Genomic DNA, 16735 nt, shown 5'->3' with positions numbered 1-16735 from the left:
GTAACACCTGGCAGAGAACTGCCCTAGACCGTCCCACTTGGAAAAGACTGCTGAAAGCCTGCCTGAATCCATGATTCGAAGAGGCCACATCATTTAACGATTGAACTGGCTGATGATGATGATGGGTACAACACCTGGTGCAGTAGTATGGTCACTTCTGGTTTACACAGCTGGTTATTTGATCAGCAGCCATAACATATCTGTCTTATTCAGAGCATTCAGACAAGGTTGGCACTGGTGGTGACATCTACAATGTGCTGACATGAGGAAAGTTTCCAACCAATTTCTCATACACAAACAGCAGTTGACCAGCGGTGCCTGGTGAAACGTTGTTGTGATGCCTCATGTAAGAACGAGAAATGCATACCATCATGTTTCCGACTCTGATAAAGGTCGGATTGTAGCCTATCGCGATTGTGGTTTATCGTATCGCAACATTGCTGCTCGCGTTGGTTGAGATCCAATGACTGTTAGCAGAATATGGAATTGGTGGGTTCAGGAGGGTAATACGGAATGCCGTGCTGGATACCAACGGCCTCGTATCACTAGCAGTTGAGATGACAGACAGGCATCTTATCCGCTTGGCTGTAACGGATCGTGCAGCCACGTCTCGATCCCTCAGTCAACAGATGGGAGCTTTTGCAAAACAACAAACATCTGCACGAACAGTTCGATGACATTTGCAGCAGCATGGACTATCAGCTCGGAGACCATGGCTGTGGTTACCCTTGACGCTGCATCACAGACAGGAGCACCTGCCATGGTGTACTCAACGATGAACCTGGGTGCACGAATGGCAAAACGTCATTATTTTGGATGAATCCAGGTTCTGTTTACAGTATCATGATGGTTACATCCATGTTTGGCGACATCACGGTGAACGCACATTGGAAGCATGTATTCGTCTTTGCCATACTGGCGTATCACCAGGCGTGATGGTATGGGGTGCCATTGGTTACACATCTCGGTCAGCTCTTGTTCGCATTGATGGCACTTTGAACTGTGGATGTTACATTTCAGATGTGTTACGACCCATGGCTTTACTCTTCATTCGATCCCTGTGAAACCCTACATTTCAGCAGGATAATGCACAACTGCATGTTGCAGGTCCTGTACGGGCCTTTCTGGATACAGAAAATGTTCGACTGCTGCCCTGGCCAGCACTTTCTCCAGATCTCTCACCAATTGAAAACGTCTGGTCAATGGTGGCCGAGCAACTGGCTCATCACAATACACCAGTCACTACTCTTGATGAACTGTGGTTTCGTGTTGAAGCTGCATGGGCAGCTGTACCTGTACATGCCATCCAAGCTCTGTTTGACTCAATGCCCAGGCGTATCAAGGCCGTTATTATGGCCAGAGGTGGTTGTTCTGGGTACTGGTTTCTCAGGATCTATCCACCCAAATTGCATGAAAATGTAATCACATGTCAGTTCTAGTATAATATATTTGTCCAATGAATACCCATTTATCATCTGCATTTTTTCTTGGTGTGGCAATTTTAATGGCCAGTAGTGTAATTCAAGAGTGCATGTTGCACATATTATCGGAACACGTCTTCATACAGAGAGTTTTCAGCTGTTTCCCTGACAAGCACATGGTCCAGATCTCTCACCTGCTGAAAATATCTACTCATGGATTGCTGAGAGACTGCCTGTCACTAAACTTAATGAACTCTGGCACAGAGTTGAAATAGCATGGAGTGACAAATCCCATATCTGCCATCCACGCTCAGTTTGAGTCAATGCTATCCAGGTTAGAGCCATTACTACTGCCAGGGGTGGCAGCTCTGTGTACTTGTTTTCTCACCTTGTACATCCCCAAATCACCTACAAATTTAATCAGGTGTTCTTCCTTTTATATTGCAAATGCACAATAAGTAAAATTTCATTATATGCTACCATTCCTTGTGTTACAAGTATAATGGCTAGCAGGATAGATATAATGGATGTATGATGGAGACAAGAGAAAGTACATGTTGATATTACAGACCAAACAGTAACAAAGAAAATCGGATATAATTTGGAACAGTGTCCTGATGTCTTATATTGGCCTGCTTAGCATCCTCTCAGATATTGTAAAAAGAGATGGGGGTTACAGGTAATCTTTATTGCCTTTCAACTGTGATGTTAGAGAAACTATGGTGAAAATTTAAAATAAAAATCTTGATTGTTTCTCATTTCCAGGGGTACAAGATATCAACACTGAGTTTTTTTGCAGACAACACTGCCCTTTTTGGCAAATGTAAACAGTATTTAAGGCAAGTATTAAATACAAACCTACAGTTCAAAACATAGGTTAGTGATAAACCAAGAAAGACAAAAAGGGTATGTTACGAAACAACTCCCATTTTACATTAGATTATTCTTTTCTGTAAAACAAAGTGGGTATTTTTCCTGTAGTCAGTTTCCTCACCAGAATAAAATCAAATACAAGTACCTTAATTGACACAACTTTTATAGACCAAAGTTAAACAGACAGTATTGCCAATAATACAGTCCTGAATGGACTCTCTGACTTTGATGGATAGAGACTTAACAATAAACATAAATGTTTGCCAGAATAAAACTGTCCCTATTTGCAAAGTTGTTAGGTTAATAATAATAATAATAATAATAATAATAATAATAACAATAACAATAAAATTCTGTACTCCAAATCATGCTCAAAGATGCACGCTGGAAACATACCATCCTGTCCTGGGTGGAAAATGAAGATGTCTACACAGATCTAGTTCTGTAGCAAGCCTATGACAACAAGGGCCAAGGCATGTTTATGTGCACAAGTCATAAATACGGAGCTGGTTCTGGAATCAGCCCACCACAACTATGAGGGTGCTTCCCCTAATGCTAGTACCAGTACAAGGCGAACACAACAAAGTGGGTGCAAAAGAGTATAGTGTGGTCTTCAGGCAAATTGCACAGCACTGTGGTGGTTCTTATGCCTTGGCACTCATAAATGCAGCTCAAAGCAGTTATGGGCACTTTGTGTCCACTTCTTGCCTTGGTATATCTGTTTCAAGTATACAAAATTGTTAAGGCTTTCATGGCCACTTGTTGACAAACTGCCTATTGGCTTCTGTCTCGGGTTCTGCGGCCGACGTTCATCTAATGATTTTTCTGACGTTTCGCCAGCACGAGTGGCTGGCATTGTCAAAGCTTCACCCTCCATTGCCGGTGGTGAACTGGAGGCGAGCTCGCAGCTGCAGACTATATGTACCTGGCGCGTCAACGTCCGAGGGCTTCTCCGCGGTCATTTCCGGTGCGGTTCTCCTCTTGCTACCTGCGACGGTCGTTCGCTGCAGTACGGGCAGCCAGGATCCGTTTACCTTAAGGCTTTCCTCTTTCTTGTTGAAACTGTTTGCGTGTTTTTGGATTTCTACAGCTTCTCTGAACAAGCGCGTGTGATAGTGCTTCTCTACAGCCAGAACTTCCGTGTCGGTGAATTTTATTACGTGGTCGGTCTCATTCAGTGCATGCTTTGCCACGGTCGATTTCTCCACCTGTCCCAACCTGCAATGTCGCTTATGCTCTTTGATCCTGGTGTTAATTGATCGTCCAGTCATTCCGACATAAACTTTTCCGCATGTGCATGGTATACGGTATATTCCCGACATTGCAAGTGGGTCTCTTTTCTCCTTCACCGATCTAAGACACTCTTTGATCTTCCTTGTCGGACATAAAGATCAAGAAAGTAATATTTAAAGATGTTAAAAAGATAACGATAGAAGAAAACTACAGTGAAACATATGCTAAATTAGAACGTCTTGCTTCATAGCTACCAGTATTTATGGCAATGTCTACAATTTAATCTTATTAATTTCTTGGCTGATTTTTCAGTATTACATTCATTTGCATACATAATTCTTATTGCTGCTACAGATATACTGCAATAACACACAAGATTTAACTAACGTAAACTATATAAAATAAATGGGCAATTGAAACACAAATGAACATCTACATCTACATGGATACTCTGCAAATCACATTTAAGTGCCTGGTAGAGGGTTGATTGAACCACCTTCACAATTCTCTATTATTCCAATCTCTTATAGCGCGTGGAAAGAGCAAACACCTATATCTTTCTGTACGAGCTCTGATTTCCCCTATTTTATCGTGGTGATCATTTCTCCCTATGTAGGTCAGTGTCAACAAAATATTTTCGCATTCGGAGGAGAAAGTTGGTGATTGGAATTTCATGAGAAGATTCCATCGCAACAAAAAATGCCTTTCTTTTAATGATGTCCAGCCCAAATCCTGTATCATTTCTGTGACACACTCTCCCATATTTCCTGATAATACAAAACATGCTGCCCTTCTTTGAACTTTTTCAATGTACTGTGACAGTCCCATCTGGTAAGGATCCCACACAGTGCAGCAGTATTCTAAAAAAGGACGGACAAGTGTATTGTAGGCCGTCTCCTTAGTAGATCTGTTACATTTTCTAAGTGTTCTGCCAATAAAATGCAGTCTTTTGTTAGCCTTTCCGACAACATTTTCTATGTGTTCCTTCCAATTTAAGTTGTTTGTAATTGTAATATCTAGGTATTTAGTTAAATTTACGGCTTTTAGATTAGACTGATTTATTGTGTAACTGATATTTATACTATTCTACTCAAATTGTGGTTCAAGCAAACAAAACTAATGTAAAGCATTTACTTATAACCAATATTTTAGACTCACTTTGGGTCTGTATCATTCAACACACAATGATTCTTCAGTTCACCAAAGAATTGCACTCCAAGAAGCCCATACAATGACATAAAGAACAGGAAGAATAATGTGACATTGTATATTTGCTGGCTCGATCGCCTGATGAAAAAATGACAGAGATATGAGTAAAAGTCAGTGACAAGAGCAGAAATATCAAATATAAGAACATTTCAGTCATTACAATGGAGCATCACATCTTACAATAATTTATAGCTATCAGCATCCATGTATCAATCATATTTTTAAAAATCTATCACCTGTTATATGAAACTCATCAATGACAAATGTAATATTAAGGAATCCATCGGAAATGCAATAAATAATCTGCATTGCTTAGTAATATTTCATCAAAGTATAAGAAGTCTTTTAAATAAAAAAGAAAAGCTGATTGCTTTTTCTTCAAGAAACAGTTGACACAGATGAAACTATTGCTAATGTGCTCTGCTTAACTGAACATCACCTGGAAGCTACAGAAAATAATCAGTTAATTTAAATAGTTATAAAATGGGTTTGTACTATTGTACCACCAACATAAGACAAGCTAGGCTGGCAATTTATATTTACATTACTCTTAGCTCACAAATCATAGATGTAACTCAGTTCTGTGTTGTATAGCATTTTGAATTGGTGTGCTGTAAAATAAGAACTGGGAATGCTGTCATAACAACAGTGTACAGGGCACCTGTGGGAAATATTCAGAACTTCCTTTCTTAGCTGGAATCAGTTCTTATAAAACTTTAGAGGAATAACAGTAAGATTATAATATTTGGTGATTTTAACATTAATTTCCTAATAAATAATAACAGTCATCAATGACTGGAATCATTATTGTCCACTTTCAAGCTACTCCCTATGATCTCTCCCCCAACAAGAGTATATGAGCACAGTAAGACCATTACTGACAATCTGCTTCTGGACCACACAGATTAAAGTAAAGTAAAAACATAGGCCATAATAGATGATTTGTCTGACCATGGTGGTCAAATGACAACTTTAAAACATGCCAGCAGAAAAGCAGTAAATGGTCACACCCAGGTTACACGCGTTAGAACATCAAATACTGGATCTTCTAGTGTGTTTAGAAATAGTTACATCTGGAACAATGGAAGAAAGAATACGAGGCAGAGAAAGTAAATAAGAAATTCAACTCATTCTCAAATTCTGAAACATTGAAGCCCACTTCTGACAAAGACAGGTTAAAATGAAACCAACCTTTAGTGGAAGGAAAGGCTATAATAGAGGGAAACATTCCACGTGGTAAAAATTTATCAAAAAACAAAGATTTGTGTGTCTTTCGACCTGCCAGCGCTTTTGCTTGGTAAGTCACATCATCTTTGTTTTTTTATATATATAAAAAAACCCACATCCTTTCTCTTTCCCTCTCCTTCCCTCTTTCCTGATGAGGCAACAGTTTTTTGCGAAAGCTTGAATTTTGTGTGTGTGTTTGTGTGTCTATCGACCTGCCAGCACTTTCGTTCGGTAAGTCACATCATCTGTGTTTTTAGATATATTTTTCCCACGTGGAATGTTTCCCTCTATTATATTCAATCATATATATATGGTTATAATAGAGGGAAACATTCCATGTAGAAAAAATATATCTAAAAACAAAGATGATGTGACTTACCAAATGAAAGTGCTGGCAGGTCGACAGACACACAAACAAACACAAACATACACACAAAATTCAATCTTTCGCAACAAACTGTTGCCTCATCAGGAAAGAGGGAAGGAGAGGGAAAGACGAAAGGATGTGGGTTTTAAGGGAGAGGGTAAGGAGTCATTCCAATCCCGGGAGCAGAAAGACTTACCTTAGGGGGAAGAAAGGACGGGTATACACTCGCGCACACACACACACACACACATATCCATCCACACATCCTTTTTTCCCCCTAAGGTAAGTCTTTCCGCTCCCGGGATTGGAATGACTCCTTACCCTCTCCCTTAAAACCCACATCCTTTCGTCTTTCCCTCTCCTTCCCTCTTTCCTGATGAGGCAACAGTTTGTTGCGAAAGCTTGAATTTTGTGTGTATGTTTGTGTTTGTTTGTGTGTCTGTCGACCTGCCAGCACTTTCATTTGGTAAGTCACACAACATCTTTGTTTAGACTCTTTGTCTTTAAATATGTCTGCTTGTGTCTGTATGTGTGGATGGATATGTGTGTGTGAGTGTATACCCGTCCTTTTTTCCCCCTAAGGTAAGTCTTTCCGCTCCCGGGATTGGAATGACTCCTTACCCTCTCCCTTAAAACCCACTCCTTTCGTCTTTCCCTCTCCTTTCCTCTTTCCTGATGAGGCAACAGTTTGTTGCGAAAGCTTGAATTTTGCGTGTATGTTTGTGTTTGTTTGTGTGTCTATCGACCTGCCAGCGCTTTCGTTCGGTAAGTCACCTCATCTTTGTTTTTATATATAATTTTTCCCACGTGGAATGTTTCCTTCTATTATAATGATATATATATATATATATATGTATATATAATGGAAGGAAACATTCCACGTGGGAAAAATTATATATAAATACAAAGATGAGGTGACTTACCGAACAAAAACGCTGGCAGGTCGATAGACACACAAACAAACACAAACATTGTCTTTAAATATGTCTGCTTGTGTCTGTATGTGTGGATGGATATGTGCGTGTGTGCGAGTGTATACCTGTCCTTTTTTCCCCCTAAGGTAAGTCTTTCCGCTCCCGGGATTGGAATGACTCCTTACCCTCTCCTTTAAAACCCACTTCCTTTCGTCTTCCCCTCTCCTTCCCTCTTTCCTGATGAGGCAACAATTTGTTGCGAAAGCTTGAATTTTGTGTGTATGTTTGTGTTTGTTTGTGTGTCTATCGACCTGCCAGCGTTTTTGTTCGGTAAGTCACCTCATCTTTGTATTTTTATATATATATATATATATATATATATATATATATATATATATATATATATATATATATATATATATATATATATATATATATATGAAACAGGACTAGTACAAATCTAGCTGTGAAATTACTTTACAAAAAATAATATAAAAGTCTAACTTGTGTAATCAGACAGGCCAAGCACATGCACTATGCACAAAAACTTATAAGGTCAAACAGTAAAGCACTAACCATATGGAGTACCATAAAATGTGAAACAAATAGAAAAAGGAAATCAGGACAACCAGGGCTACCACAGTCTTCTGATAATGGTACAGACCTGAATAATCAAAATGTTGTAGCTTCAAATCTCGATAAATTTTTTCTCATTGTAGCTGAAAAATGAGGAACCATGACAAGCAATCTCCTACAGAAGCTACAGACCTACTTAATCACATGGAAATCACAAATGTAGTGTTCCCTTTCAAATACATAACTCCCAAAGAAATTTTAAAAAACACAAAATTGCCTAAAAAGTCTCAGTCCTCTGTAGGTGACAGTGTACCAAGTGGGAGTTTAAAATCATGTGGAGACTTAATCAGTCATATATTGTGCCATTTGTGTAACCATTTGATGAAAACTGGGCTTATTAGAAAGATGCACCAGAAAAGCTGCTTATAATAATTAATCTTTATTAACAACAGACTGTTTCAGCATTTCTTGGCATTGATAAGTATGTCTAGAATGATCTGATGTCAAACTACTGTAAAACTATAATTAAAGCATTATTTTCAATATATTTCAATAATTTACTTCTAATCAAAGCATTGACAGTTCATCCACAACGTAATATGGATGTCACATCATCCTAGACATACTTGACAATGGTGATATATGCTGAAACAGTCTGTCATAAATCAAGATTAATTATTATAAACAGTTATCCTGATGCATCTTTCTAATAATCATTTCACTATCTGACATATATTATGGTGCTGGTCTCAAAGAAGAAAAACTGAAAACTGGGGTATTTCCAAATAGACTAAAACATGTGACAGTGATGCCAATCCACAAAAGTGAGTGAAGAACATAATATTCAATTATCAGCCCATCTCTCTGCTGCCAGATCTCAAAGGTATTGAAAGAATAGTGTGTGATAGGATTTATGGCCACACTACATGTAATGGCTTACTGCAACTAGACAGTTCAGCTTTCATAGTAGATTCTCCACAGAGAAAGCCTAACAGATGAAATTCTAGTTGAACTGACTTTCAGAAGAAATCGGTATCTTTTGTGATCTTGCTAAGGCATTTGACTGTGCAGATCATAACACACTGTTAAAAAGGTTTCCACACTATAGCATGAAGAACAAATCTTTGGCTTGGCTAGAATCTTCTCTACACAACAGGAAACAAAGAGAGTCCTAATGGAGGTGTGGCGTAGAGCGCCATAAAAATCGATAGTTGTTCTGTGCGTAAGTGTGCTATCTTCGAGGAGAGGGCTTTGGAGAGCATGTTGGACGCTAACGGCAGTTAGCCTCCGGACTTGTATCTGTGTAGACGCTATGTGTGAATAAATCTGTATATGAGAGAATTCTAGTTGTTTACCTACAACTATACCATATTCCCTCACTGGTGACCCCGTTTTTGTGTAATATGCGTCCGAGTTACCGCCTGAAGGTTATTTACGCGCCTACCGCGTCGGGTTTCTCCCCAATCGCGAGGGCCTTTGTTCAGCTCCAGACAATGGCCTTTCAGCATTCACCGCCGCCCAGATTCCAGCAACATCTCTCCAGCACTCCTGCCGTCATAGTGGACATGCCGCAAGAATCTTCGGAATCCTTCAGCCAGAACGTGCAGTGGAATTCATCGAGTGCCGCCAGTTTCTTCTAACCGCCAACAGACGTGGACTCTCGCTTTGTTAGCCTGGATCTTCCCACGTGCTCTCCACAGAGTGTTGGTCGGAACATTTCTACTCCTGTGTCGAACACACAATTCAATACATTTCGTGGCGTCGAGCAAGGTTTTGCTACTTTGGAAAATCCAGTAGTAAATTCAAACTCGAATCAGTTCCCGCCACGTGTGTATCCTTCCGCGCCGGCTAGTCAACAGGTGTTCAATGCTCGCCAAACAGCAAATATCACACCGAGTGTGCATCCTAGTGGACGTGTGTGGGATCCTTGTGTTGCTTCTAATCAAGTCAACAATTCTGTGCTGGACAGTAATTACTCCGACATCTACAACCAGCCCCACCACCCATGGTTGAGTGAATACTGTGTGCATAACGGACATCCACCGGCGTACTTAAGCACTTGCGGCTTCTCTCCGAGCTATCACATCAATGAGAATGCACATTTCGACTATGAGCCTCACACCGTTTGAGCGTCCGCCGCTTCTCAGCCGCCCCCCCCCCCCCCCCCCCCCCCCCCCCCGGCGTCAAGTGAATTTCGTGATTCCCGCATTACGGGACGCCAATAGTTCAAACTCGCAATCTTCTGCATGCTCTACTTCCGTCCGAAGTAATAGGCGCACCTCCGCAGTGACTGCAGTGCCGAATCTGCTGAAATTACCACACTTCAAACCCGCTCACCCGGAGTTCTGGTTTAATCTGGTTGAGCAAACATTCAATGTCTGCGCTTTGGACGACGACGCACGCTTCGCCTGCCTCATGAACCATCTTCACGACCGCGTTGATTTAATTTATGATCTGGTCAAAGCACCCCCCCTAGCAGGGAAGTATGCTGTGGCGAAACAAACGATACTGGAGTGCGTCTCTAAAACCAGGAGAGAAAATGTGCGACAGCTCATCTACGAAGAGCGTCTCGGCGACAGGTCTCCGTCCCAGCTGTGGCGGTGCATCCATCTTCTCGTCGATGAGCAATTTATGCCTGATGACACGCTCGCAGATATCTGGACTGAAAAGCTGCCTCTGCCTGTCCAGACTGCAATCTCTGCGTATGAAGATAGGCCAGTAAAGGAACGTTTACGCGCCGCCGACAGAGCATACTCCGCCAGGCAACGTGAGCTCCGTGCACTGCATTCTGGACGTGACCGCACTAAGATGCTTTCTGACGCCACGCCCTTGTCTGGTGCTGCTGATAACAAGTTTTTTAAACTAGCCGCCCTGCCTGCACCTTCAACTCCTCGCAACGACAGTGCATCGGCCTCTGTGGAAGACTCTGGGGCACATACTCCGTCACCTAGCAACTACCCACAAGAGCACAGGCCCGCCCAACCTTACTGTTTCTTCCACACGAGATTCGGGGAGCAAGCTCACAAATGCCAGTCACCGTGTTCTCACCCAAACTACAACCACAGGTAGGCTATGGTGCCACCTCCTGCGATGTAAACAACGGGCACCATCCCACGTTGCACTCCGTTTTGGACAATAACAGTAAGTGTGGTCGAGTCTATGTTCGCGATTTACGATCAGGTGTATGTTTTCTGGTAGACACTGGTGCAGACGTCTCTTTGCTGCCGGTTCGCCTAGCAACCAATAAAGTGCAACCACACAAAACAGTACTTCGTGCAGTGAACTTGTCTACCCCACAGTGTTCGGGTTCCACTTTGTATACAGTGAAACTTTTGCCCGAGTGCAAGCTGGAGTGGACGTTTCTAGTGTCAACAATTGAAGAACCTATTCTCGGAGTTGATTTCCTCAAGCACTATCAGTTGTCACTAGATTTTGTGCAAAATACTGTGTTTTACCCCTCCCTTAACAAACATATTCCTTTCGCTTCGCCGAGTGACAGTTCGGCTAACACCAAACATGTGTGCTGTGCTAAGAAGTGTGTAAACCTATCCTTGGAGCTGCAATCTTGGACAAACAAGTGGCTAGTGGAGTGCGCCAAGTCTTCTAAGTTGCGGATGGAACGTATGGAAATGCTGCTGCATCTCCATGACATACACCACGAGTTGGCCTCCACACAACGACACCTCGCGGCACTACAAGCAGACGACTCGTCGGCTACAGACAAGGTCAGTCCGTGCCAATCTGATGTTCCCGGGCCCGTGCACGTTAACGACAATGTTGTGAACTCTGTAAACTGTGTCAGCACCCCCTTTTGTAATGATAGGGTATGCCCGAGTGCTCATGCTCCTTGCGTTCCGAATGGACAATTAACCTGCCAAGCTCGTGGCAATGAACTACGGCCATCTGCTGTCCGGCCACGCCCACTCATGCCTACAGCGCTTGTAGTGGCACGGCCCACTACCAAGAACCAGTGTACCAACCTCGCCCATGTTAACACGTGTGCGGCCTTTACGCAGCCTACGAGCGGGTGGCACACCTGTACTTCCGTGCCCTCAGCGCCACAGCTTGGCCCATCCGCCACTGCCTGCTCCGCTTCACGGGCATCTGACTATCGTGCCGCGCCACGTATTGCAGTAGTCACTAACGGCACAGTTCATTGGTTACGTCTAACCGATGGGCCGCCCATATCGCAACGTCCACGCCGCCTCAAGCCGGAATTTATGAAAATTGCAAAAGAACAATTGGACGATCTGTTACAAAAGGGAATAATTGAACCTTCTTCCGGTTGCTGGGCTAGTCCTATCCTGTTTGACCAAACGAAAGACGGTACTTGGCGTATGGTCGGAGACTATAGGCATTTAAATGCCCGCACCATCATTGATAAATATCCGGTCCCACACATCGCAGACTTCAATCACGCCCTCGCAGGTGCAAAGTACTTCTCTGTTTTGGACTGTAAGCACGCATTTCATCAGATTCCTATGGCTCCAGAGGACATTGAAAACACTGCCATAACCATTCCCTTTGGGCTGTTCCAATACAAATTTATGCCGTTTGGGTAGTAAAATGCCCCCCAAATGTGGCAGCGTTTCATCACTCAAACTTTATCCCATCTAGACTTTTGTTTTGTATATATGGATGACATATTGGTTTTTGCTTCTACTTTAGAACAGAGTGAGGAGCGTGTTCAAGTCGTGACAGATATTTTAGCAGCCGCTGGTATTGAACTGAACAATAAAAAGACTCAATTGCACCAGTCATCCGCCACATTCCTAAGTTATGTTGTGTCATCGGACGGTCTGACACCACCACAGGACAAGATCAAGCCTGTTCTCGAGATGCTACGCCCTCAGACCTATAGGGAATTACGCAGGTTCATCGAAACAGTTAATTATTACCGGAAACATTTGCCAGCCGCTTCTGCAGTGCAGGCTCCTCTCACAGATGCTCTCGCTGGCCCACAAACTTCTGGCACCCGGCAGGTACTATGGACACCAGACATGGACAAGGCATTTAATGAACTCAAACAGCTGTTGGCCTCCGCTGTCACTATTGCTCACCCACGGGCGGACGTCACAATGTTTATCACTACTGACGCTAGTGACAATGCTATCGGCGCAGTACTGAGTCAGACATACAACGATGTTACGACCCCCCTGCAGTTTTTCTCAAAAAAGCTAAACAACGCGCAAGAGAAATACTCAGCATTCGACAGAGAATTACTTGCAGTTTACGAGGCCATAAGACACTTCAGAACTGATGTTGAGGGACGAGATTTCTATGTGCTCACTGACCACAAGCCGTTGGTTCCTGCCATAAAAAATCCTGCGGCTGATCCGCCCCCACGACGCTATCGTCACATCGATTACATCTTGCAATTTACTAATGACATTCGCTACATCCAAGGAGCGGACAATGTCGTCGCTGATTTTCTCTCACGTGTTGGTGCTGTCACAACGCTAATTGACTTAACGGAGCTACCTCGGTTGCAATCGGCAGACCCCGATGTTGTTGTTGTTGTGGTCTTCAGTCCTGAGACTGGTTTGATGCAGCTCTCCATGCTACTCTATCCTGAGCAAGCTTCTTCATCTCCCAGTACCTACTGCAACCTACATCCTTCTGAATCTGCTTAGTGTATTCATCTCTTGGTCTCCCTCTACGATTTTTACCCTCCACGCTGCCCTCCAATACTAAATTGGTGATCCCTTGGTGCCTCAAACGTGTCCTGCCAGCCGATCCCTTCTTCTAGTCAAGTTGTGCCACAAACTTCTCTTCTCCCCAATCCTATTCAATACCTCCTCAATAGTTACGTGATCTACCCACCTTATCTTCAGCATTCTTCTGTAGCACCACATTTCGAAAGCTTCTATTCTCTTCTTGTCCAAACTAGTTATCGTCCATGTTTCACTTCCATACATGGCTACACTCCATACAAATACTTTCAGAAACGACTTCGTGACACTTAAATCTATACTCGGATGTTAACAAATTTCTCTTCTTCAGAATCGATTTCCTTGCCATTGCCAGTCTAAATTTCATATCCTCTCTACTTCGACCATCATCAGTTATTTTGCTCCCCAAATAGCAAAACTCCTTTACTACTTTAAGTGTCTCATTTCCTAATCTAATTCCATCAGCATCACCCGATTTAATTTGACTACATTCCATAATCCTCATTTTGCTTTTGTTGATGTTCATCTTATATCCTCCTTTCAAGACACTGTCCATTCCGTTCAACTGTTCTTCCAAGTCCTTTGCTGTCTCTGACAGAATTACAATGTCATCGGCGAACCTCAAAGTTTTTATTTCTTCTCCATGAATTTTAATACCTACTCCAAATTTTTCTTTTGTTTCCTTTACTGCTTGCTCAATATACAGATTGAATAACATCGGGGAGAGGCTACAACCCTGTCTCACTCCCTTCCCAACCACTGCTTCCCTTTCATGCCCCTCGACTCTTATAACTGCCATCTGGTTTCCGTACAAATTGTAAATAGCCTTTCGCTCCCTGTATTTTACCCCTGCCACCTTCAGAATTTGAAAGAGAGTATTCCAGTTAACATTGTCAAAAGCTTTCTCTAAATCTACAAATGCTAGAAACGTAGGTTTGCCTTTTCTTAATCTTTCTTCCAAGATAAGTCGTAAGGTTAGTATTGCCACACGTGTTCCAACATTTCTACGGAATCCAAACTGATCTTCCCCGAGGTCCGCTTCTACCAGTTTTTCCATTCGTCTGTAAAGAATTCACGTTAGTATTTTGCAGCTGTGACTTATTAAACTGATAGTTCGGTAATTTTCACATCTGTCAACACCTGCTTTCTTTGGGATTGGAATTACTATATTCTTCTTGAAGTCTGAGGGTATTTTGCCTGTCTCATACATCTTGCTCACCAGATGGTAGAGTTTGGTCATGACTGGCTCTCCCAAGGCCACCAGTAGTTCTAATGGAATGTTGTTACTCCCGGGGCCTTGTTTCGACTCAGGTCTTTCAGTGCTCTGTCAAACTCTTCATGCAGTATCATATCTCCCATTTCATCTTCATCTACATCCTCTTCCATTTCCATAATATTGTCCTCAAGTACACCGCCCTTGTATAATCCCTCTATATACTCCTTCCACCATTCTGCCTTCCCTTCTTTGCTTAGAACTGGGTTGCCATCTGAGCTCTTGATGTTCATACAAGTGGTTCTCTTCTCTCCAAAGGTCTCTCTAATTTTCCTGTAGGCAGTATCTATCTTACCCCTAGTGAGACAAGCCTCTACATCCTTACATTTGTCCTCTAGCCATCCCTGCTTAGCCATTTTGCACTTCCTGTCGATCTCATTTTTGAGACGTTTGTATTCCTTTTTGCCTGCTTCATTCACTGCATTTTTATATTTTCTCCTTTCATCAATTAAATTCAATATTTCTTCTGTTACCCAAGGATTTCTATTAGCCCTCGTCTTTTTACCTACTTGATCCTCTGCTGCCTTCACTACTTCATCCCTCAGAGCTACCTATTCTTCTTCTACTGTATTTCTTTCCCCCATTCCTGTCAATTGTTCCCTTACGCTCTCCCTGAAACTCTCTACAACCTCTGGTTCTTTCAGTTTATCCAGGTCCCATCTCATTAAATTCCCACCTTTTTTCAGTTTCTTCAGTTTCAATCTGCAGTTCATAACCAATAGATTGTGGTCAGAATCCACATCTGCCCCTGGAAATGTCTTACAATTTAAAACCTGGTTCCTAAATCTCTGTCTTACCATTATATAATCTATCTGATACCTTTTAATATCTCCAGGATTCTTCCAGGTATACAACCTTCTTTTATGATTCTTGAACCAAGTGTTAGCTATGATTAAGTTATGGTCTGTGCAAAATTCTACACGGCGGCTTCCTCTTTCATTTCTTCCCCCAAATCCATACTCACCTACTATGTTTCCTTCTCTCCCTTTTCCTACTGACAAATTCCAGTCACCAATGACTATTAAATTTTCGTCTCCCTTCACTACCTGAATAATTTCTTTTATCTCGTCATACATTTCATCAATTTCCTCATCATCTGTAGAGCTAGTTGGCATATAAACTTGTACTACTGTAGTAGGCATGGGATTTGTGTCTATCTTGGCCACAATAATGCGTTCACTATGCTGTTTGTAGTAGCTAACCCGCACTCCTATTTTTTTATTCATTATTAAACCTACCCCTGCATTACCTCTATTTGATTTTGTATTTATAACCCTGTAATCACCTGACCAAAAGTCTTGTTCCTCCTGCCACCGAACTTCACTAATTCCCACTATGTCTAACTTTAACCTATCCATTTCCGTTTTTAAATTTTCTAACCTACCTGCCCGATTAAGGGATCTGACATTCCACGCTCCGATCCGTAGAACGCCACTTTTCTTTCTCCTGATAACGACGTCCTCTTGAGTAGTCCCCGCCCGGAGATCCGAATAGGGGATTGTTTTACCTCCGGAATATTTTACCCGAGAGGACGCCATCATCATTTAATCATACAGTAAAGCTGCACGTCCTCGGGAAAAATTACGGCTGTAGTTTCCCCTTGCTTTCAGCCGTTCACAGTACCACAACAGCAAGGCCGTTTTGGTTAATGTTACAAGGCCAGATCAGTCAATCACCCAGACTGTTGCCCCTGCAACTACTGAAAAGGCTGCTTCCCCTCTTCAGGAACCACATGTTTGTCTGGCCTCTCAACAGATACCCCTCCGTTGTGGTTGCACCTACGGTACAGCCATCTGTATTGCTGAGGCACGCAAGCCTCCCCACCAATGGCAAGGTCCATGGTTCATGGGGGCAGACCCCGATACCATGCAGTTAATTTCAGACCACAGCTCCTCTCTCCAACCGGTATGCTCTACTTTCCCTGGCATATCTGACTTAGTGTGGTGTGATGAATCGACTGGTAAGTTGCG

General features: G+C 42.4%; 1 protein-coding gene across 1 annotated transcript in view; it reads right to left on the bottom strand.

The window, feature by feature from the left end:
• LOC124795014 (sodium leak channel NALCN) overlaps positions 1 to 16735 on the bottom strand; it is a 402332-nt gene that overhangs the window by 277356 nt on the left and 108241 nt on the right. Inside the window, exon 6 of the mRNA XM_047258779.1 lies at positions 4686 to 4814. Coding sequence (XP_047114735.1) covers positions 4686 to 4814 — 129 coding nt within the window. The remainder of the gene's footprint in view (positions 1 to 4685; positions 4815 to 16735) is intronic.

Source organism: Schistocerca piceifrons, chromosome 1 (genome assembly GCF_021461385.2).
Source record: "Schistocerca piceifrons isolate TAMUIC-IGC-003096 chromosome 1, iqSchPice1.1, whole genome shotgun sequence".
Taxonomy (NCBI): Eukaryota; Metazoa; Arthropoda; class Insecta; order Orthoptera; family Acrididae; genus Schistocerca; species Schistocerca piceifrons.
The sequence above is the reverse complement of the archived record's forward strand: the minus strand, read 5'-3'. Positions and strand labels throughout refer to the sequence as shown.